This window comes from Onychostoma macrolepis, chromosome 02 (genome assembly GCF_012432095.1).
Source record: "Onychostoma macrolepis isolate SWU-2019 chromosome 02, ASM1243209v1, whole genome shotgun sequence".
NCBI lineage: Eukaryota > Metazoa > Chordata > Actinopteri > Cypriniformes > Cyprinidae > Onychostoma > Onychostoma macrolepis.
The window spans coordinates 8,982,073-9,005,991 of record NC_081156.1 but is presented as its reverse complement, the minus strand read 5'-3'; the positions used below and the strand labels follow the sequence as shown (position 1 = coordinate 9,005,991).

Below are 23,919 nucleotides of genomic sequence, written 5' to 3'. Positions count from 1 at the left end.
AAGGACATTACTGGACCCTTGCTGGACCCCCTACAGTTTGCTTACCGAGCAAACAGATCTGTGGATGATGCAGTTAATATGGGACTGCACTACATCCTGCAACATCTGGACAAACCAGGGACTTATGCAAGGATCTTGTTTGTGGACTTCAGCTCCGCTTTCAACACCATCATCCCGGACACCCTTCAGAACAAACTGACTCAGCTCTCTGTACCCACCTCCATCTGTCAGTGGATTACCAGCTTCCTAACAGACAGGCAGCAGCTAGTGAGGCTGGGAAAACACACATCCAGCACCCGCACCATCAGCACTGGAGCTCCTCAGGGCTGCGTTCTCTCCCCACTACTCTTCTCCCTCTACACAAATGACTGCACCTCTAAAGACCCCTCTGTCAAACTCCTGAAGTTTGCAGATTACACTACAGTCATCAGCCTCATCCAGGACGGCGATGAGTCTGCTTACAGACAAGAGGTTGAGCAGCTGGCTGTCTGGTGCAGTCACAACAACCTGGAGCTAAACACGCTCAAAACAGTGGAGATGATCGTGGAATTCAGGAGAAACCCCCCTCATCTCCCCCCACTCACCATCATGAACAGCACTGTGGCTGCAGTGGAGTCATTCAGGTTCCTGGGCACCACCATCTCTCAGGACCTGAAGTGGGACAATCACATTGACTCCATCGTGAAAAAGGCCCAGCAGAGGTTGTACTTCCTTCGTCAGCTGAAAAAGTTCAACCTGCCACAGGAGCTGCTGAAACAGTTTTATTCAGCTGTTATTGAGTCGGTTCTGTGCTCCTCCATAACTGTCTGGTTTGGGTCAGCCAGCAAATCAGATTTAAGAAGACTTCAACGGACTGTTAGGACAGCAGAAAAGATCATTGGTGTGCACCTGCCCAGCCTTCAGGACTTGTACAACTCCAGAGTGAAGAAACGGGCAGGTAACATCATCAAAGACCCCTCTCACCCCGGACACAACCTGTTTGCACTTCTCCCTTCAGCCAGACGCTACAGATCTCTGCACTAGAACATCTAGGCATAAAAACAGTTTTTCCCCCCATGCCATCTCCAGCTTAAATAGCTAACACATGGATCATTACCTGTGTTCTGTAATTCATTCTCCATCTTTAATTATTGCCTCTTTCTCAAGTATCATGTAAATACATATACATATCTGTTTATTTATACAGCTGTATATAAATTAATGCACAAATCTGTACATAAATCTACTGTTCCAGATTCATACACATTATTATCTATTGTTAAGTCTTACTATTTAAATGTTTTTTTCAGATGTGTATGTATGTATGTATGTAGCAGGAGCACCTTAAAAAAAACACAACAAATTCCTCGTGTGTTTGCCCACACCTGGCGAATAAAAGCTAATTCTGATTCTGATTCTGATTATTATTAAATTCAGATAGCACATATTGAATTATCTTAGTAAGTGTAATGCTACAACAGCATGCTCAGTTTGATTCACAAACAAATGACTCATTTGAATGGTTAAGTGAATCGAATCAGACAGAGTCACTCATATAGATGTTTATGGAGCCAGCAGCGCAGTCCGACTCCTTTGATTCAATAGCAATCACTCTTTGAAAAAGACGAATCGAATGCATTCTAGCAAACAAAATAGAATTTAACTCATTAAAATTTAATCAGCTAACATTATCATGGACTGGATACAGCTCATCGGTTTTTTATATTAAAAACTTTTTCAGACCATCACAAACCTCCTAACAGAAACCATCTAAAAACTATACTCTTCGTGGCATTTAAAACATTAAACAAAGGAGATTGAACATTAAATAAATTAAATAACTTGCCTTTTTGCAGCTGAAGTATTCCTCTTGAGAGCTGTGCCCGCCGAAATCTCCTCAGGATTAACCGCCAAATCTTTCACTCAGCGGCGGAGCTCCTTCATTCTAGCAGCGGCCGCCGGAGACTAAACCAGCCCGGGCCAGAGGTAGATACACACAACTACACCGAGTGTGGTCCTGCCGCACCTACAACAGCTTTCAGCCGAGATCGGCCCAGAGAGAAGAAGCCGTCTGTCAGCCAGAAGTGTTTTGTAGAGTCGGCGCGGCTCTGGTCCATTATCTTCTCACCGATGCCGAGACTGAGCCGACAGTGCCGCATTTCAGCCGGAATCGGCCCGAGTGTGCTTGCTATCTATATGGGAAATGCAGTTTAAAGGTTGAATTGAATATATATTTCTTTTGATTTCTGCGAATTAATAATGATTAATATTAGCCTACTGCCTTTAGTTGAGGAATCATTCACGTTTCATTTGTAAATGAAAACACAACACTCTCATTTATCATCATGCACGGGCATAAAGCTACAGTCATAAAGTACTGGCATAACTGTCAGACGTTTACAGTACTTGCAAACTATATGGTAGAAAATACTAGCATAATTATACAGAACCTTAATTTGGTAAAGAGATACACGAATTGAAAGGGTAAATAATAAAATATATGAAATAAATATAAAAATATAGCCCTAACAAGTTAATAGAGCCTAATAATAATAACAATAATAAAATACAAATATTAAATTAAATGTTTAATGTTAATAAAAATGTTTTATCCATCTTTTTTTATTTTTTATTATTAATGCTTGAACAGACAGTACAAGAACATAGCCAAGAGATCACATACAAATCCAAAAAATAATGACCAATAGTTATAAATTAAACATAAATGACAAACACACACACACACACACACACACACACACACACACACACACATTAATAATAAAATAAAAATTGTTACAAAAAAAAAGAAAGAAAATAAATAAAACCATCAGATGTGAATGACATTACAATGACATTGCAAAGATGTACAAACAATCGTACATAAGGAAAGCATCTAAATACAAGGATTTTCTTTAAATACCTCTGTATAATATTTCAGGAATCTTAGGTTTTTATTCTTTATAAAATTAAGAGATTTTAGAAGTGAGTTTAATTCAATTTTAAAAAGGGGATAGGATGGGAAATTTGCTAATTTTTGTTTGTGAATGAAAAATTTACCATATAAAAGGGAAAAAAAAAATAGTCTTACTATTTAAATGTTTTTTCAGATGTGTATGTATGTATGTATGTAGCAGGAGCACCTTAAAAAACACAACAAATTCCTCGTGTGTTTGCCCACACCTGGCGAATAAAAGCTAATTCTGATTCTGATTCTGATTATTATTAAATTCAGATAGCACATATTGAATTATCTTAGTAAGTGTAATGCTACAACAGCATGCTCAGTTTGATTCACAAACAAATGACTCATTTGAATGGTTAAGTGAATCGAATCAGACAGAGTCACTCATATAGATGTTTATGGAGCCAGCAGCGCAGTCCGACTCCTTTGATTCAATAGCAATCACTCTTTGAAAAAGACGAATCGAATGCATTCTAGCAAACAAAATAGAATTTAACTCATTAAAATTTAATCAGCTAACATTATCATGGACTGGATACAGCTCATCGGTTTTTTATATTAAAAACTTTTTCAGACCATCACAAACCTCCTAACAGAAACCATCTAAAAACTATACTCTTCGTGGCATTTAAAACATTAAACAAAGGAGATTGAACATTAAATAAATTAAATAACTTGCCTTTTGCAGCTGAAGTATTCCTCTTGAGAGCTGTGCCCGCCGAAATCTCCTCAGGATTAACCGCCAAATCTTTCACTCAGTGGCGGAGCTCCTTCATTCCAGCAGCGGCCGGAGACTAAACCAGCCCGGGCCAGAGGTAGATACACACAACTACACCGAGTGTGGACCTGCCGCACCTACAACAGCTTTCAGCCGAGATCGCCCAGAGAGAAGAAGCCGTCTGTCAGCCAGAAGTGTTTTGTAGAGTCGGCGGCTCTGGTCCATTATCTTCTCACCGATGCCGAGACTGAGCCGACAGTGCCGCATTTCAGCGGAATCGGCCCGAGTGTGCTTGCTATCTATATGGGAAATGCAGTTTAAAGGTTGAATTTAACATATATTTCTTTTGATTTCTGCGAATTAATAATGATTAATATTAGCCTACTGCCTTTAGTTGAGGAATCATTCACGTTTCATTTGTAAATGAAAACACAACACTCTCATTTATCATCATGCACGGGCATAAAGCTACAGTCATAAAGTACTGGCATAACTGTCAGGCGTTTACAGTACTTGCAAACTATATGGTAGAAAATACTAGCATAATTATACAGAACCTTAATTTGGTAAAGAGATACACGAATTGAAAGGGTAAATAATAAAATATATGAAATAAATATAAAAATATAGCCCTAACAAGTTAATAGAGCCTAATAATAATAACAATAATAAAATACAAATATTAAATTAAATGTTTAATGTTAATAAAAATGTTTTATTAATCTTTTTTTATTTTTTATTATTAATGCTTGAACAGACAGTACAAGAACATAGCCAAGAGATCACATACAAATCCAAAAATAATGACCAATAGTTATAAATTAAACATAAATGACAAACACACACACACACACACACACACACACACACACACACACACATTAATAATAAAATAAAAATTGTTACAAAAAAAAAAAGAAAGAAAATAAATAAAACCATCAGATGTGAATGACATTACAATGACATTGCAAAGATGTACAAACAATCGTACATAAGGAAAGCATCTAAATACAAGGATTTTCTTTAAATACCTCTGTATAATATTTCAGGAATCTTAGGTTTTTTTATTCTTTATAAAATTAAGAGATTTTAGAAGTGAGTTTAATTCAATTTTAAAAAGGGGATAGGATGGGAAATTTGCTAATTTTTGTTTGTGAATGAAAAATTTACCATATAAAAGGGAAAAAAAAAATAGTATGTTCCAGGGGTTTATTTTTAGTATTATCATACTAAAAAATAATGTCTTTTAAACTAAAAGAAGGTACAACATTGGCAGAATCAAATATATGAGAACCTAGGTCAGACCAAAATTGCTTGGATATAGATCATTCAAAAAACAGATGTACTGATGTCTCCTCTGCTTGTTTGCAAAAAGAACATGAGCTGTCAATGTCCAAATACTTAGAAATATTAAAATTAACAGGATATATTTTATGTAAAATTTTAAAATGTGTTTCCTTTGCCTTATTAGAAATACAATATTTCCCAGGTAAAAGTCAGGATCTTTTCCAGTCTATATCATCAACCAAGGACCTCCAGTAGAACTTTCCTCTTGAAGAAATTTTCCTTTTAAACTGAAAAATTTGGCGCACATGCCTATTATTACATTTCTTATCTAACAGATCAACACCTTCCAACAGCAAAGTAGATTGAGTAACAACTGAACTCCTTGGATTAAATAAAGAGTGACTTTTAACAAGGTGAAGTAATCCAGGTGAAATTGCTTTAACCACTTTATTAAATTCTTTTGGAGGAGTCGGGAAACTATGGTATCTCATAAATTGCTCATAAGAGATAATATTTCCTGAATCATCAAATAAGCAAAGGATACAATTAATATTATTTTGAAACCACCTGAGGAAAAATAATGATTTATTTCTGATGGCAATATCCCTGTTATTCCATAAACATGTTCTATGGGGTGAACAACTGAGAACATAGCAAAGCTTCCAAGCAAGGAGACACTGCTGATGAAATTTGGACAAAGCCATAGGTAGCTTAGAAGGTAGATAGTTACATTTCAAAATGAAGGAAAGGCTACCAATTTTATCAAAAATATGGTTGGGGATTTAGGATTAGCTAGACATCTTTTAAGCCAATTAATAAAAAAAAAAAGCAATACCCCCATCTGCTCTACTATTGGAAAACACTTCCTTTTTTAATTTATGAGGTTTATTTTTCCAAACAAATTGTAAGAAAATATTGTTAATTTCTTTGGCCACTTTATTCTCAACAAATAAAGATAGAGATGGATATACAAAATGAGAAAGACCCTCAGCCTTGGACAATAGCACTCTTCCATATAAAGATAGGTCCCGTTGTAGCCAGGAATTAAGAATGTTTTTAGACTTGACGATCCTGGACGAAAAGTTCAGGTGCTGTCTTGCCAGAAGATTTTTGGTGATATAAATGCCTAAATATTTAACAGGAACATTTTCTATGGAGTTATTATTCAAATCATGAACAGGCAATATCTCACATTTTGAGATATTCAATTTTAGACCAGAAGCACAAGAAAAATTGTATATTAAGTCTAGAGCCTTTGACACTTGCGATTCATCCTTAAGAAACAATGTGGTGTCATCCGCCAATTGTGAAATCTTAATTTCCCTCCCTAAAACAGAAATTCCTTTTAATTCTTGATTTTGAACAATACTTAGGGATAATAGCTCTGTAACTAATAAAAATAAAAAAGGAGAAATTGGGCAGCCCTGTTCTGACAACAGAACTATTGATTTCATTATAAAACATAGCAATAGTGTCAACAAAGGCATCCCCAAATCCAAACCACTTTAGAGATTTTAAAAGAAACTGGTGCTCAATCGTATCAAAGGCTTTGTAAAAATCGAGAAAAAGAATAAGACTATTTGAGTGCACAGAATCAGCATAATCAAGCAAATCCAAAACTAATCTTATATTATTGGATATATGACGGCCCTTTAAAAAAACAGATTGAGTTTCAGAAATAATAGAATCAAGATTCGTTTTTAATCTATTGGCATACACCAAAGCCAGGACTTTATAATCTACAGTTAAGAGCGTAATGGGGCGCCGATTATCAACTGAAAGAATATCTTTGTTAGCTTTAGGGATAAGAGAAATTATCCCTTGTTTCATGGTCACTGTCATCTCTCTTTGAATGATGCATTCTTTATACATTTTTACTAAAGGGCTTTTTATAGTATCCCAAAAGTGAGTGTAAAATTCAACAGAAAGGCAGTTGATGCCCGGAGATTTTCCTTTTTTCATCAATTAAAGTGCCTTCATACTTCTTCACATTTGAACATTTTTACAATATGATTTATGATCCTCATCAATAGCAGAGATACAACCCTGTATTTTATCAAGAAAGCTATCACAACTCTTAATATCAAATTTAGAAGAGTAAAGGTTACTATAAAAATTTGTAACGAAATTAGAAATCTGAACTAGATCTTTACAAACTGCTCCATCGATATTAAGAGCTGAGAGAGATTTTCTCTTTCCGTTTCTCTTTTCAAGCGCAAATAAAGAGCTAGAGTTCCTTTCGCCTTCTTCTAGCCATTTAGCTCTGGATCTAATGAATGCCCCTTTGGCTATCTCTAAATAAAGTTCATTAATTTGAAAATGAATCTTATCCAACTCTAATTTTTCTTCTTATGAAACATTCTCTTTTGATGATAATTCATTAAACTGACAAAGCAAATTAGATTCATCTTGAAGTTTAGAGGCTTTCAGTTCTTTACATCTTTTAATAGTAATCAATCTGGATTTATATTTGAAGTATTCCCATTTTTCTTTATAGCCATTATGCACATTAGTAAATAATTCCTTTGCGAGATTAATTATGCTATCGTTAAATTGAGTATCTCTCAATAGAGCATTATTAAACTTCCAGTAAAGCAACATTGCAGGGTCTAGGGGGAAATTGATCTAAAACATCATCCATGCACTCATCAAAGTCACCACCTAAAATTATAAGAGAATCTCTATAGTCCAAAAGCAGTTCTTTAATATGATGGCTGCTGAAGTTGCATGGAGTAAGAGAAAAAGAAGGGGAGGACATCAGGATGGTTGAGATTGACATCTGTGGAAGAGTCGCTCCAGGTATTCGCGATGGACTAAACCAAGGCGTGGACATAGCTCATCGTCTGGGACCCGCAAGGGCCATCATCATCCTGTTTGCTTTTCGCCGTGTTTGAGATGCAGTCTGGCGAGCGGCCAGAAGATGCAAGTTTCTAGAAGATAACAGCCATGCATCTAATGGAGTCCCTGTCTCCAGAAGACAAAGCTGCGAGGGAAAAGCTCTGGCCTCTTGTTAAAGCAAGGGATGCAGACAAGAAGGCTTCATTATGTTCCTCGTTTCCTTCATTTTGTTGAGGTAATTTAGTTGTGGTCTGTGCTACTTGTGTGTTTCTGTGTTGAGTATTTGCAGCACATTCTTTTTGTTTGTGTTGCAAGTTTTTCAGCACATGCTGTCAAACTGATGAAGATGTTTTCTTAATTTGCTGGTGCTTTTCTATTTGCATGTGTTTTCTGAAGTTGCAGCATGTTGAGCTCACTTGTCCCACCGCACTAAAGAGTGAAGACAATTGCTTTGCTGGAATACACATACATTTTTATAAAGGCCTGAAGTGGGACAATCACAATGACTCTACTGTTAAAAAGACCCAGCAGAGGCTGCACTTCCTTCGCCAGCTGAGGAAGATCAACCTGCCACAGGAGCTGCTGAAACAGTTCTACTCCGCCATCATTGAATCTGTCCTCTGCACTTCAATAACTGTCTGGTTCAGCTCAGCTACCAAATCTGACCTCAGAAGACTCCAGAGGGTAGTCCGGACTGCTGGGTCTCTCCACTCTTCAAGAACTGTACTCATCCAGAGTGAGGAAAATCTGGCAAAATCACTCTGGACCCTCACGTCTAGCACACTCCCTCTTTGAGCTGCTGCCGTCTGGTCGACGCTACAGAGCTCTGAGCACCAGAACGACCAGCACAGGAACAGTTTCTTCCCTCAGACAATCCATCTCATGAACACTTAACGGTAAACATGAAACACACAACACTATCATACTTTTTATTTTTTATTGAACACATACTTATTACATTTCAAATTTGCACCTAAAATACCTGTACATACTGAATTGTCTATTTTGTATATTGTGTTTGTGCTATTTTGCATATTGTCCATTTTGTATATTTGTCCATTATTTTTTTATCATCTGTGTCCTGTCGCTGTCATTCTGTCGCACTGTGGAGCTACTGTCACTGAAACAAATTCCTCGTATGTGCAAACAAACCTGACAATAAAACTCCTTCTGATTCTGATTCTGCTACATTTTTGAGGTCAACAGCATCGCCTCTGGCCAATAATCAGCCGATAATCAGTTTTACCGTTATTTTCCCAATATTTAAGCATTTCCCTATAATTGGATATTCGTTTAGTAACCCATTGTAATGGGTTGTGTGTTTCAGCATGCTATTGGACAATATCTTCAAATCATGACCCTCAATTCACGTCTGAGTTGTGGGCAGAGATGCTGGAATGCATCTTCATCAAACCACAGTGTTTCACCTGCAGACAAATGGCCTTTGTGAATGTTTTCATCACTCTCTCAAAACTGCTTTTAGGGCCACTCAGACCTTGAATGTCTGGTTCAGGTGTGTTTAATCAGGTTTTGAGCTGAACTCTGCAGGATATTGACCTCCCGGAGCAGGACTGGACTCCACTGATCTAGAGATGATCTGCTTCAGCTGTTACTGTAGAGAGATGCATGCGACTTTTTCCATAAAACTAATTTCTAATTGTTTAGCATAACAATATTACTTATCCGAGGTTACACCAATCTGTTCACCCTATTAGCAGTCCCTCCACGATTTTGTGATCTTGCAATCGCAATAATTAATGCAAAGTCAACCGTGCCTTGTTTCTGGAAAAAAACAACAACAACAGCTGAAAACCAATATTAGGCAAACAAACTGATCAATACGTGTCCAACTGTCCTACCACTGTATTGTAGTGAATTCCATTGAAAACATGCAGCAGCTGTTGTCGCATACAGTTGGGTGATTCTATATTTGGAGATACATTTGATATTTCAGAAAGTTAAGGAAAAAAAACTTTTCACTAACATAATTTTTTTTCAGTATCTTATTGAAAACATATTTTAATTTTAATAATTCAGTTCTTGCCAAACACAAGTTACTTCCTTTTTTTATTTTTAATGAAAAAACAGATGGTATTGTTTGTCAACTCTGTTACAGACAAACTAGGCAATGTGTAGAAATAACAATAAATCATAACAGGAAAAATCCTTCTTGTTTCATTAGTTTCATCGTTTCACATTCCAACACTTGACGCTGAGATAATATTTCAGCTATGCACACCTTAAAACAAACAAGCAAAAAAAAAACCTATGTCTTCAGGGAACCATCCAATATAGTATATACAATATCCAGTAAAAAGAAAAATGTTGTTGAAATATTATAAGGGTAAATACATAAATAATGTTTATGAGATTTTAAACAACAATTTTATCTTATTTATTTATTTAAATAGTTCATAAACAGAGTTGACCCTTTAAGTAACAGAAGTGTAAAGTAACATATCTGACAGAATTGTCTGGTGGAATGTCAATTCTGTTACCTCATTGTCAGCATTGTTACTCTACCTTGGTAACAGAGTTTGAAGGTAACAGAATTGACAATTCTATTTTTTATTTTTTTGCCAAAAACTCCACTTGCTAAATGCTAAGAGCACATGGCACTAATGAAATCGTGATTAAAAGACTTATATGATTAAAGACTTATATAATAAGTGTGAACAATGAAAAATTCTATTTTCCTTTTGATATTGTGGTGAAAGTTTTGACATTTTATAAAATAACTCTTGGTGTAAGAACTTTTTAGATTAAAATATTTTCTTAGAGAGAGCATATAGACTTTTCAGTGCTTCAGATCTTATCAGCGAGGGAAAGTGACATCATTTCCTGTATCTTACATAGTTGTGGGAGATAATTTCACTGATTTAAATGCAAAGTATGGTACGGTAACAGAGTTGACGCAAGATTTATGGACACACATTTTTATAAGAAAGAAGTAATTTTTTAAAACAAATAATGTTTTAGAATTAGGTAAATGACTCTTTAGGGTTTTTATAAATAAAATGAATGAAATATTAACAAAAGAAAAGTAGCCTATAATAAAATATTTTGATTACACAATGATACATGATGGAAAAAAATGCACTGACTCATGGATCGCGGAACGTACCAAAAGAAGGTGGGGCCGAAGACGGGGGGTGGGGGTCTTTGGAGACTTATAAGTGGCATTATAATGCATTATAAATGTACCAAATCCTTGTTATTGTACTAAATAACGAGTGTAAGATTGTACCTTTTACATCCTAGTCTACATTTTAATATTAGAAACAGTTAGTATTATATGCCAGATATTAGCCTATTTATTAAGACTCTGGATAATTGATTTTTAGAATAGAGATCACCCAAGATTCTGAAGCAAAACATTAGACAAATACAAAATAATACGTAGGCTAATTCACTTAGTTTTCTTACAAAATGTTTTATTTAAATTAGTGTAAAATTTTATAAATGAGCCAATTAAAATAAAAAATATGTAAAATATTATTTGAAATATATGAACTTGTTTCGTTTTTGAACGAATCTCTTGACTGAAAGAATTAGACATTTTACATTACATTTTAACTGTTCGCTACCTTCTGGCATAACGTAACATTTATAATAAGCAGGTGCTCAGAGGATGCTAGATCAATGACAGGGGGAGCTGGGAAATAGTAAATATGACCACAACAGGTTGTTATTATTATTAGTATTATTATTATTATATGAATAATAAAATCGCTGTAGGTGTATTTCAAGTATTTATGAGGAGAGTAGTAGGTGGCAGGCCTATTGCGCCAAATTTATGACATGGGGGCGCCCGCGCAATCTTTTTTTTTTTTTTTTCTGCGGAAAGAACTTAAAATACTTATCCATTTTTGGATGTGCTTTCTGTCGTCTCATGCAGTCTCTGTGGATGGAGCGCGTCGCAACAATGAACCGACTCACAGACATAAACTAAACTGAAACAAATCTATAGAAAGCTTGAAATGTCTAATGTCTAACTAATTCAAATAAAAAAAACAAATATTCTCTAATTATGTAGTCTGTATGAAAATGTGCACGTCCATTAGCCAACTGTGGAGATGGAGAGTCAGCACCGGCGTTTGCAGCCAACACTAACTGAGAAAGCACTAGTTTAGTAATAAATAATTAAAATGTCTTCTTTTCCCCCTATGCATTCATAATTATTAGCTGCTTTTGCCGGTGCTTTGCAGCAAGCTTTATGCGCACGCTTGAGCGCGGAATGTAGGCTATAATACGCCTAAATGCTTATTAAAAGATGGTTTAGTAGGTTATTATATTAATATATTTAATATAAACGTTCGACTAGTTTACTAGAAAAATCCATAGTCGGGGGCTGGCCTGGCCTACTTGGCACAAGGAACCGATCTATTTTTTAAAATAAAATAAAATGCTGTGACATTACGAAATGTGCGGCTGCAAATCACGTCACATATTCCATTGCACGAGTTATGCATGTGTAAGTAGACAGATGTTTTTGTGTTATTTAATCTTTCTTAAACTATGGGGGTGCTTTGGTCTTTTTAGGGGTGCTGGAGCACCTGCTAGCCCCTCCCTGGCGCCGCCCATTACAATCATCTGAAGCGTAACATCAGTTCCAAAAGTCAGTTTGAACACGGCTGCCGTAACATCAGAGTCTATACCCGGACTATAAACTTTTATCCCAATACTTTCATTATTATTTAATGTTTGCAACACAGAAATGTAGCCTACTGTGTAGACTGTTTGTAAAGCTGTTTCAAACATAAAGCTCATGATGAGCGCTGCTCTCTCTGGATCAGCGGCTGCGCGAAAACAGGTTTAAATATTCCGATTGTGATTTTAATTGTTTGATATACATAGCAATAAGATTGAGTGTGTTTGAATCGAGAACCCCCGCTTCCGCGATCCATGCACTGACTAATTCGGACAACAAGAAATCAAGATTTTCACCTATTCAAGACACTTTTTGCAAAAATTATTATATTATTATGGACTGTAAAATCTTGTAATTCATAACAAAGAGTAACACAATATTAAAATAATTAAAAAATATATCCATTTGAAAAAAGCAGAAAACATAATGACTTTTACCTGCAATTATAGAATCACTCACTTGTCATTTATTACAGCCTCTCACATAAAAACAGCTTGAAATTAGACACCTGATATAAAAATAACTGCTAAGGTTTTATTTATTTATTTATTTATTTTTTTCAGAAATATTTTATAAAACCATATCTAAGCCATTTGTTGCTTTGGTTGTGCTAGCAGTCCATCAGCACCAGTCCCAGTGTCTGTATGAGGCTGACATCTAGTGGACATTTCTATTATCCGGGAATTTACAGACACGCCTGTTGTTCCCGTCTCTCAGACACAGAACCAGGAAGAATCAGAGAAACCGAAACTTAAGTGCTGTTGTCCTGTTGCAACTTTATATCAGCCTCACATGCAGGAAAATGGCAGAAGCCCGTATTTCAGTGGAGCAGTTCTTGTGTCCGGTGTGTCTGGATCTCCTGAAGGATCCAGTGACCATCCAGTGTGGACACAGTTACTGTAAGAGCTGTATTACAGACTGCTGGGATCAGGAGGATGAGAAGAGAGTCTACAGCTGCCCTCAGTGCAGACAGACCTTCAGTCCAAGACCTGCTTTATTTAAGAACGTGGTGTTTGCTGAAATGCTGGAGAAACTGAAGAAGACTAATCTTCAAAGTGCGGTTCCTGCTGGAGCTGGAGATGTTCAGTGTGACGTCTGTACTGGAAGAAAACACAAAGCTGTCAAGTCCTGTCTGGTGTGTCTGAACTCTTACTGTCAGAATCACCTCGAACAACATGAGAGTTTGTTTAAAGGAAAGAGACACAATCTGACTGAAGCCACTGGACGACTGCAGGAGATGATCTGCCAGAAACATGAGAAGCTCCTCGAGGTTTTCTGTCGCACTGATCAGAAATGTATTTGCTTGCTGTGTTTGGTGGATGAACACAGAAACCATGACACTGTATCAGCTGCAGCACAGAGGACAGAGAAAGAGGTGAGGACTGATGAGAAATTAAATTATGCTTATTTGTATTATTATTTAATAGTTTTATTCCTCGAGATAATAAAGAGGTAAAAATATTATTTGTTCTTTAACAAGAATTAATTATAACCTAAACCGAGTGATCAGAATTATATCAATGAAAGGCTTTATCTCGCGATAATGATTGCATCTAACTCTATATTAAATTAGTTGTAGGACCAGCATACATTATATTAGTATTAGTAGCCTAATATTTTGTCCAGGTGGTATTTATTCTCATGCTAATGTGAATAGCCACATAATTTTACTTTCAGGCTTTGTCACAAATTTCTGTTTCTGTCACGTTAGTAAGTAAAATTGTGATATTTTATTTCACAATTCTGGCTTTTTAAACTCTTAATTCTGAGTTTATATATCACGACGAGATATAAACTATAGTGACAGACTCGAGTTGTTAAGAGCACTCGTTGATTTAGGGTGAATTAAGGGTGAATTAAGGGTGAATTAAGGGTGATTGGGACAGTTTTTGAATTTCCGACTTGAGTAAGATTTCTTGCCCTAAATTAAAAACATCAGCCCAACACATGCTATATTTCTTTAATTCGACCCATTTGAGGAGGAAACAATGTTATATTATGATGAAAGGATGCATGACATACACTTTTCTGTAAATTGAGGGAAAACAATTGTTTTTGGTAACATTTGGGTGACTGGGACAGCACATTTTTTCATTGATTTAGGGTAGTGTAAGAATATTTAATGTATTGCACAAGTTAGTTCATACTAGGGTTGCACGATACACCGGTACTACGGTAGTATCGCGATACTAAAGCTTAAAGATACCCGCGGTGCCATTGCATTTTTTAAACGGTAGTATCGTCCATACGGTACCGTAAGATATGTTGTGTGCACGGCAAGAACACTGTTTAAAACGTTCATTTGAACATTCATGCCAGCAGGAACATTACAAGTTGATTGCCAAATGTCTTTCTGCTGTGCTCTGTGCAGTATAGTCTGTGTATAGGGGAGAGCGGGGACAGTTGCAACATGACTTATTCCTCCGATCAGGAATGAGCTAGAGTGATGATACTCATACTGCACATGCTTAGTTAGCCCCTCCCCCGATCGGAAAGAAATCAGCCATTTGTGACCATTCCTTCAGGGAAAAGCTAATTTTGAGGTAAAAAAGTATTTTTTTTTTAATGTTCAGAATATTTCTCATACTGTCTAAACTGTTTTTGTGAAGCATTATTCATTCATATAATTTAAATCAGTGTTTTTTTAGCTTCTAATAGGCATAGCTATCAAGTGTTAAAGCTATTGTATCTAGCTAGTATAGTAAGTTTCATCATGGCTGACAGAGTGGGGACAGTTGCTTGATGTAAAAGCTTGTCATATTAACATAATACAATTATAATTTCATGGATTAATAAATAACCCGTTCAATACCCAGGTATCCCTCCTTTTTTTAAGTACATACTCTCAAACTAGGCCACAGTGTAGTCTGTAATTTTTCTTTGTTTACAGTATGCCACGAGAGAGGAAACGCACAACAGATAGGGGTGTCCCTCTACCTGTTCTGAAGTCAGCAGCAAATATAGTGAAGGATGAACTCATTTATTTCTCTCTAAACCTCTCTCTGTTACACACGCATACACTATCTTACACACAGACACACACACACACACACAGACACACACACACACTCACACTCACACACACACACACACACACACACACACACACACACACACACACACACACAGACAGACAGACAGACAGACACAGTTCATTTCAGGAGTTCACAGAAGTAGTTCAGTAAATTTTCAGTCTAGATTTTCATTCAAAATATTTTGTTGGTCAATTTTTTTTTTGGCCTAATAATTAACCAAAACATGATTGTTACTTGTTCTTTTACTAGTCTTTGTATTTTTATGGCCAATTTAACAAATTCAACAATTTAACCAATATACATTTTGTATGTTCACAAATAAAATAAAGAAATTGCAATATAATGTTATATAATGTTTCTTTATTATTACATTTTAATAAGTGTTGCAACTGTCCTGTGGACTGTTGCAACCGTCCCCTGCTAGGGGTCAGTTGCAACGTTTCACTTTGTCTGTTCAAGTTTAAATTGTACATATATTATCATATGTATGCATGTAACAGCACTGTGGGTGGGTATCTGACAGATGTGGGTTTAATATATAAAGATTTTGGCTTTCCACAAAAAACTGTCTCTGAGAAACTGAAGGAAATACAAAAAGTGTTGCAACCGTCCCCACTCTCCCCTACGCGTTATATGGTGCTGAGTGTTTCCCGATGCTTCAGTTCAGTTTGCAATGAAAAGTCGCACTTGCACGTCGTTGTTCATGCTGCAGTTTATCAGAAGAAAGAGTCTGATTCAGACCATCTTATGTCATTTTAAAAAACAGCAGCTCAAGCATCACTTATTCAACATCATAATATCTTACAAGAAAGTATTCTCACAGTGTAATTAATTTGACCACTTCTAGAACAGGTGTAATAGTTCGTTTCTGGAAGCATCTTGCGATCACGAACGCAAATCCATTCATCAGCATAGCGGCTTTGCACTTGGTTCTTATCAATCATTATATATATTTTTAAATTAATTTATAATGTTATGTTTTAATATACATGCTGCTAACTCGAAATTTCAAGATACGCGAGCAAAAAAAATGCTCCTGACAGTTCGGCAATACGACACGAGCAAGAGTGCTGTTTTTGTTTTGTTTGTTCGAATCCAAATCCGCGTTGTCTTGGGCGAATCACTGATTCACTGAGCCGTTCATAAAAACAGTCATTTGATTCGCTCCTGAAGGATTCAGCCGTTTTGAAAGAATCGTTTGAATGACTCAGTGATTCAATCACGAACTTCTGCCCCCTGCTGGCCGTTTTTAAGTTTCCCATCTAAAAGTAGGCATATTACATTATTTTCCAACATATTTCTATATTCAGAATTTAGTATTTAAAACACTAATCTCATACATTTATGCAATTATGTATAAATGCCACATCTAAATGTCACTCCATGCTGCTTCTGTGCAGTGCTGAGATAAGTTGTGTTTAGATTATTTCATGGAAAACAATAGCCAGTCATTCATTCACATTAAGTATTCAGATTATAATAATATTGTCTGTTTTCACTTACATCTATTTATTTATTAAATTTTGATTCATTTTGTAGAATTGAATTTTAAATTAACACAATACTGCATAGTATCGTGATACTACTTGGTATCGTGATACTTCAGCTGGTATATTATCGTAAGACATTTTTATGGTATCGTGACAACCCTACATCTAACTCTATATTATATTAGTTGTAGGACTAGCATACATTATATTAGTATTAGTAGCCTAATTTTTTGTCCAGGTGGTATTTATTCTCATGCTGATGTGAATAGCCACATAATTTTACTTTCAGGCTTTGTCACAAATTTCTGTTTTTGTCACGTTAGTAAGTAAGTAAAATTGTGATATTTTATTTCACAATTCTGGCTTTTTAAACTCTTAATTCTGAGTTTATATATCACGACGAGATATAAACTATAGTGACAGACTCGAGTTGTTAAGAGCACTCGTTGATTTAGGGTGAATTAAGGGTGAATTAAGGGTGATTGGGACAGTTTTTGAATTTCCGACTTGAGTAAGATTTCTTGCCATAAATTAAAAACATCAGCCCAACACATGCTATATTTCTTTAATTCGACCCATTTGAGGAGGAAACAATGTTATATTATGATGAAAGGATGCATGACATACACTTTTCTGTAAATTGAGGGGAAAAAAATGTTTTTGGTAACATTTGGGTGACTGGGACAGCACATTTTTTCATTGATTTAGAGTAGTGTAAGAATATTTACTGTATTGCACAAGTTCATACTTTAATATCATTTTAATATTTAATTTTCTGTTCATCATTATTAAGAGCCCATGTTTATTTCTGTTCAACTTTATTTCTTACTTCATAAATCCATCCAAAATTCATACAATACAACACATGTAGCCTAACTGAGGTAAAAGAAGGCTTGAAGTCCAAAAGTCATTGAAAATATTTAAAAATCTAATATTAGATAAGTAAAAAAAAAAAAAAATGCTTCAGGTCCAACTGAAAAGTATGAAAATGAAAAGTATGAGCATGTACAGCACTCAATACTTAGTTGGAGCTGCTTTTGCCTGAATTACTGCAGCAATGCGGCGTGGCATGGAGTCGATCAGTCTGTGGCACTGCTCAGGTGTTATGAGAGCCCAGGTTGCTCTGATAGTGGCCTTCAGCTCTTCTGCATTGTTGGGTCTGGTGTCTCTCATCTTCCTCTTGACAATAACCCACAGATTCTCTATGGGGTTCAGGTCAGGCGAGTTTGCCGGCCAATCAAGCACAGTAACACTATGGTCATTGAACCAGCTTTTGGTACCTTTGGCAGTGTGGGCAGGTGCCAAGTCCTGCTGGAAAATGAAATCAGCATCTCCATAAAGCTTGTCAACAGAAGGAAGCATGAAGTGCTCTAAAATCTCCTGGTAGATGGCTGCGTTGACTGTGGACATCAGAAAACACAGTGGACCAACACCAGCAGTTGACATGGCAGCCCAAATCATCACTGACTGTGGAAACTTCACACTGGACTTCAAGCAACATGGATTCTGTGCCTCCACTCTTCCTTCAGACTCTGGGACCTTGATTTCCAAATGAAATGTAAAATTTACTTTCATCTGAAAAGAGGACTTTGGACCACTGAGCAACAGTTCAGTTCTTTTTCTCCACAGCCCAGTTAAGATGCTTCTGACGTTGTCTCTGGTTCAGAAGTGGCTTGGTAGCCCTTTTCCTGAAGACGTCTGAGCGTGGTGACTCTTGATGCACTGACTCCAGCTTCAGTCCACTCCTTGTGAAGCTCTCCCAAGTGTTTGAATCGGCTTTGCTTGACTGTATTCTCAAGCTTGCGGTCATCCCTGTTGCTTGTGCACCTTTTCCTACCCAAATTCTTCCTTCCAGTCAACTTTGCATTTAATATGCTTTGATACAGCACTCTGTAAACAGCCACTCCTTTCAGTAATGACCTTCTGTGACTTACCCTCTTTGTGGAGGGCGTCAATGTTCATCTTCTGGATCATTGCCAAGTCAGCAGTCTTCCCCATTATTGTGGTTTCAAAGAACAAGAGATACCCAGAATTTATACTGTAGGGATGGTCATTTATTCAAACTCAAATGTAAATATTATAATATTTTGAGATACTGATTTTTGACTTTCATGAGCTGTAAGCTCTAATCATCAAAATTAAAAGAAATAAACATTTGAAATATATCAGTCTGTGTGTAATGAATGAATATAATATACAAGTTTCACTTTTTGAATGGAATTAGTGAAATAAATCAACTTTTTGATGATATTCTAATTATATGACCAGCACCTGTAATGTAATATTTTTAAGCATTATTTCCTCAACAGAGAGACTTGAAGGAGACACAGAAGACGTTCCAGCAGAGAATCCAGCAGAGAGAGAAAGATCTCCAGCAGCTGAGAGAGGCTGTGGAGTCTCAGAAGGTGAGTCTGGAGAAGAAGAGAAGTTTGTCTCAGTCTCAGTTCAGACTCACTGAAGCCTGAATCACTGTGTGTCCTAACAGCGCTCTGCACAGACAGCAGTGGAGGACAGTGAGAGGATCTTTACTGAGCTCATCCGCTCCATTGAGAGAAGCCGCTCTGAGCTGATACGGCTGATCAGAGATCAGGAAAAGCAAGCAGTGAGTCGAGCTGAAGGACGACTGGAGCGACTGGAGCAGGAGATCAATGATCTGAGGAGGAGAGACGCTGAGCTGGAGCAGCTTTCACACACACAGGATCACATCCAGTTCCTGCAGGTAACACACATCTAGAAGAACAGGGTCATAGTGGACTTGAGCAGATCCTGCTGTGACACCAGACTCACAGAGAAACATTTCATGAGTGTGTTATTATATAATCATCAGTCAGACTCTCATCTGGTCATCTTCTTTTGAAAGAAACAAATGGTTTTCAGCTGTGGAAATCTTGTTCAAATGGGTCTCATGTCAGAACTGTTCTTTCACTTGTATAAGCGGTGTCTCTGTGTGGAGCTGATGAGTTTGATTTGTGTTTTCTGTAGAGTTTCCAGTCTCTCTCAGCTCCTCCTGAATCTACAGACGTAAATGATGATCTCTTCAGTTCTCTCGTCTCTTCTGATGATCTGAGAGAATCTGTTCATCAGCTGACAGACAAACTGGAGGATTTCTGCAAAGAGCAGCTCAAGAAGATCTCAGACAGAGGTAAAGTCCTGGAGATTCATCTGCTCTCAGAAACCAGTCCATCATCATCTCATATCATGGAGAACATCATATTAGAAATGTGTTAGGAATGGATGCAGGATGATGAGAATCACACTGTTCATGTCTGTTGATTTCCACAGAAACATTCACCAACATTGTTCCCAGGACCAGGAACCACTTCCTACAATGTAAGTCAGTAAGAAAACCAGCAGAAAAACTCACTGAGTGTGTTCATGTTCTTCTGTAGAAGCTGAAAGAAGAGTTTATAATTGATGATGTAAATGATGATTAGCACAGATATCTGTTCATCTGTACTGAGACACTGATGATACACTGAACATGAAGAGTTCAGATACATGAAAAGATCAAACAGATTCATAATTCCTGATTCTGATGTGTTTTATCTCCATCAGATTCCCATCAGCTCACTCTGGATCTGAACACAGTGAATAAACTCCTCCGTCTGTCTGAGAGAAACAGAGTGACATACACTGGCAGAGATCAGTCGTATCCTGATCATCCAGACAGATTTGATGTGTATCCTCAGGTGTTGTGTAGAGAGAGTGTGTGTGGACGCTGTTACTGGGAGCTGGAGTGGAGTGCTGGTGAAAATGGTTTTGTGTCTATATCAGTGTCATATAAGAGCATCAGCAGGAAGGGACGAGGTGTTGAGTGTTTGTTTGGATATAATGATCAGTCCTGGAGTTTGATCTGCTCTTCCTCCAGATACTCGTTCATACACAATAAGAGAGTGACTGATCTCTCTGTGAAGTCCATCAGCAGTAGAATAGGAGTGTTTGTGGATCACGTTGCAGGAACTCTGTCCTTCTACAGCGTCTCTGACACAATGAGCCTCATCCACACAGTCCAGACCACATTCACTCAGCCGCTCTATCCTGGGTTTAGAGTTGATTTTGGATCATCAGTGAAACTGTGTTGATGAATCAGAATAGACTGATGAGAGATTATATACCCTTATACTACGGGGCCGTTGAATGCTTGAATCTGATTGGCTGACGAACGTTCTGAGGTGTGCAATTATTTTCAGGGAAACGCACGGCGAACGTAGTTCCAGGCAGCTCTTGACCGCATTACATGACCATATCACTTCGCCCAATGATTTCTGTTATTTCAAAGGTCTTACAACAGCAAAATAATCAAGAACCACAACACACTGGCCAAACAAATAAATATAGCAAACAATATGATAAAAACGACAGATCGTGTCCATGTTTTTGCCACAAAATTACGCTTTATTATAAACATGACTGCATCACCACCTCGGGTGTGCATTATTTTTCTAATAATTCAATGGACCGAAGTCAATTATTCCTTACGTAATGCTTTGACCTGCATGATAGTTTAATATAAATGGTTTAATGTTTAGGCTAAATTTAATTTTTTTCTGTGATCAAAGCTGACTTTACTAATCCAGTCTTCAGTGTCACATGATTTGCTGTTTAATTATTTTAATTATTATTTGTGCTCAGTTATTAATAATGGTTCTTATTATTATCAATACTGAAAACTGTTTTTGTTTCCTAATATTTTTGTGTAAACTGTGACACTAACTTTTTTAGGATCATTTGTTGAATACAAAGTTAAAGAACAGCATTTTATATATTTACATAATTTGTAATAAGTATATATTTACTGTCACTTAAATCAATTGAATGCAACCTTTTTGAATAAAAGTATTGTTTGTTTTTTTGTTTTTTGTTTTAAACTTACTCCAGACTGAATGGTTTTGTATCACATTTTCCACAATAATATGAAGCAGGACAACTGTTTTCAACATTGATAATAATAAATGTTTCTTGAGCAGCAAATCAGCATATTAGAATAAGTTCTGAAGGATCATGTGACGCTGAAAACCAGAGTAATTATCTCTGTGCCAAAAAGTCCAGGGCCACTTTTTAGCCCCAGTCCACCCCTGCTGAGATGTTATAGAGTCTCTTATTTTCTCTTCATTACATTAGTACTGCAGCTGAACTTCTGTCAGGAAAATATCATCAGAATAAATGTGTGTAATACATCCTCATATAGACAGTAAGATCAGTGTGTGTGTGTGTGTGTGTGTGTGAGTCCTGCTCACACCAGTGACCGTGTGTTTTTGTACTTTTCTCAACCTCTATGTGTGTTGATGGAAATCACTCATTTAGTTAATAATTAGTGCTGGGCAACAATTAATCACGATTAATCACATCCAAAATGAAAGTTTTTGTTTATATAATATATGTGTGTACTGTGTGTATTTATTATGTACATATAAAGACACACATACAGCATATATTTTGAAAATATGTAAATATATTTAATATATAAACATAACATATTTTTCTTATATATATATATATATATATATATATATATATATATATATATGCTACTGTGTAAATAATTGTGTGCACACATTTCTTATATATATATATATATATATATATATATATATATGCATGCGTTACATATATATACAGGTGCTGGTCATATAATTAGAATATCATTAAAAGTTGATTTATTTCACTAATTCCATTCAAAAAGTTAAACTTGTATATTATATTCATTCATTACACACAGACTGATATATTTCAAATGTTTATTTCTTTTAATTTTGATGATTAGAGCTTACAGCTCATGAAAGTCAAAAATCAGTATCTCAAAATATTAGAATATTTACATTTGAGTTTGAATAAACGACCATCCCTACAGTATAATTTCTGGGTATCTCTTGTTATTTGAAACCACAATAATGGAGAAGACTGCTGACTTGGCAATGATCCAGAAGACGAACATTGACACCCTCCACAAAGAGGGTAAGTCACAGAGGGTCATTACTGAAAGGTGTGGCTGTTTACAGAGTGCTGTATCAAAGCATATTAAATGCAAAGTTGACTGGAAGGAAGAATTTGGGTAGGAAAAGGTGCACAAGCAACAGGGATGACCGCAAGCTTGAGAATACAGTCAAGCAAAGCTGATTCAAACACTTGGGAGAGCTTCACAAGGAGAGAACTGAAGCTGGAGTCAGTGCATCAAGAGTCACCACGCTCAGACGTCTTCAGGAAAAGGGCTACCAAGCCACTTCTGAACCAGAGACAACGTCAGAAGCATCTTACCTGGGCTGTGGAGAAAAGAACTGGACTGTTGTTCAGTGGTCCAAAGTCCTCTTTTCAGATGAAAGTAAATTTTACATTTCATTTGGAAATCAAGGTCCCAGAGTCTGAAGGAAGAGTGGAGAGGCACAGAATCCATGTTGCTTGAAGTCCAGTGTGAAGTTTTCACAGTCAGTGATGATTTGGGCTGCCATGTCATCTGCTCGTGTTGGTCCACTGTGTTTTCTGATGTCCACAGTCAACGCAGCCATCTACCAGGAGATTTTAGAGCGCTTTGTGCTTCCTTCTGCTGACAAGCTTTATGGAGATGCTGATTTCATTTTCCAGCAGGACTTGGCACCTGCCCACACTGCCAAAGGTACCAAAAGCTGGTTCAATGACCATAGTGTTACTATGCTTGATTGGCCAGCAAACTCGCCTGACCTGAACCCCATAGAGAATCTGTGGGGTATTGTCAAGAGGAAGATGAGAGACACCAGACCCAACAATGCAGAAGAGCTGAAGGCCACTATCAGAGCAACCTGGGCTCTCATAACACCTGAGCAGTGCCACAGACTGATCGACTCCATGCCACGCCGCATTGCTGCAGTAATTCAGGCAAAAGGAGCCCCGACTAAGTATTGAGTGCTGTACATGCTCATACTTTTCATTTTCATACTTTTCAGTTGGCCAAGATTTCTAAAAATCCTTTCTTTGTATTGGTC

General features: G+C 36.8%; 1 protein-coding gene across 1 annotated transcript; it reads left to right on the top strand.

Moving 5' to 3' along the window:
- The first annotated feature begins 13,060 nt into the window (after nucleotides 1-13,060).
- Nucleotides 13,061-22,377, top strand: LOC131554261 (tripartite motif-containing protein 16-like). The gene is made up of 6 exons (XM_058799475.1): nucleotides 13,061-13,813; nucleotides 19,273-19,368; nucleotides 19,449-19,682; nucleotides 19,946-20,105; nucleotides 20,246-20,293; nucleotides 20,519-22,377. The coding sequence occupies exons 1-6, from the start codon at nucleotides 13,241-13,243 to the stop codon at nucleotides 21,043-21,045; spliced, it is 1,638 nt and encodes a 545-aa protein (XP_058655458.1). The 5' UTR covers nucleotides 13,061-13,240; the 3' UTR covers nucleotides 21,046-22,377.
- Nucleotides 22,378-23,919: the final 1,542 nt, after the last annotated feature.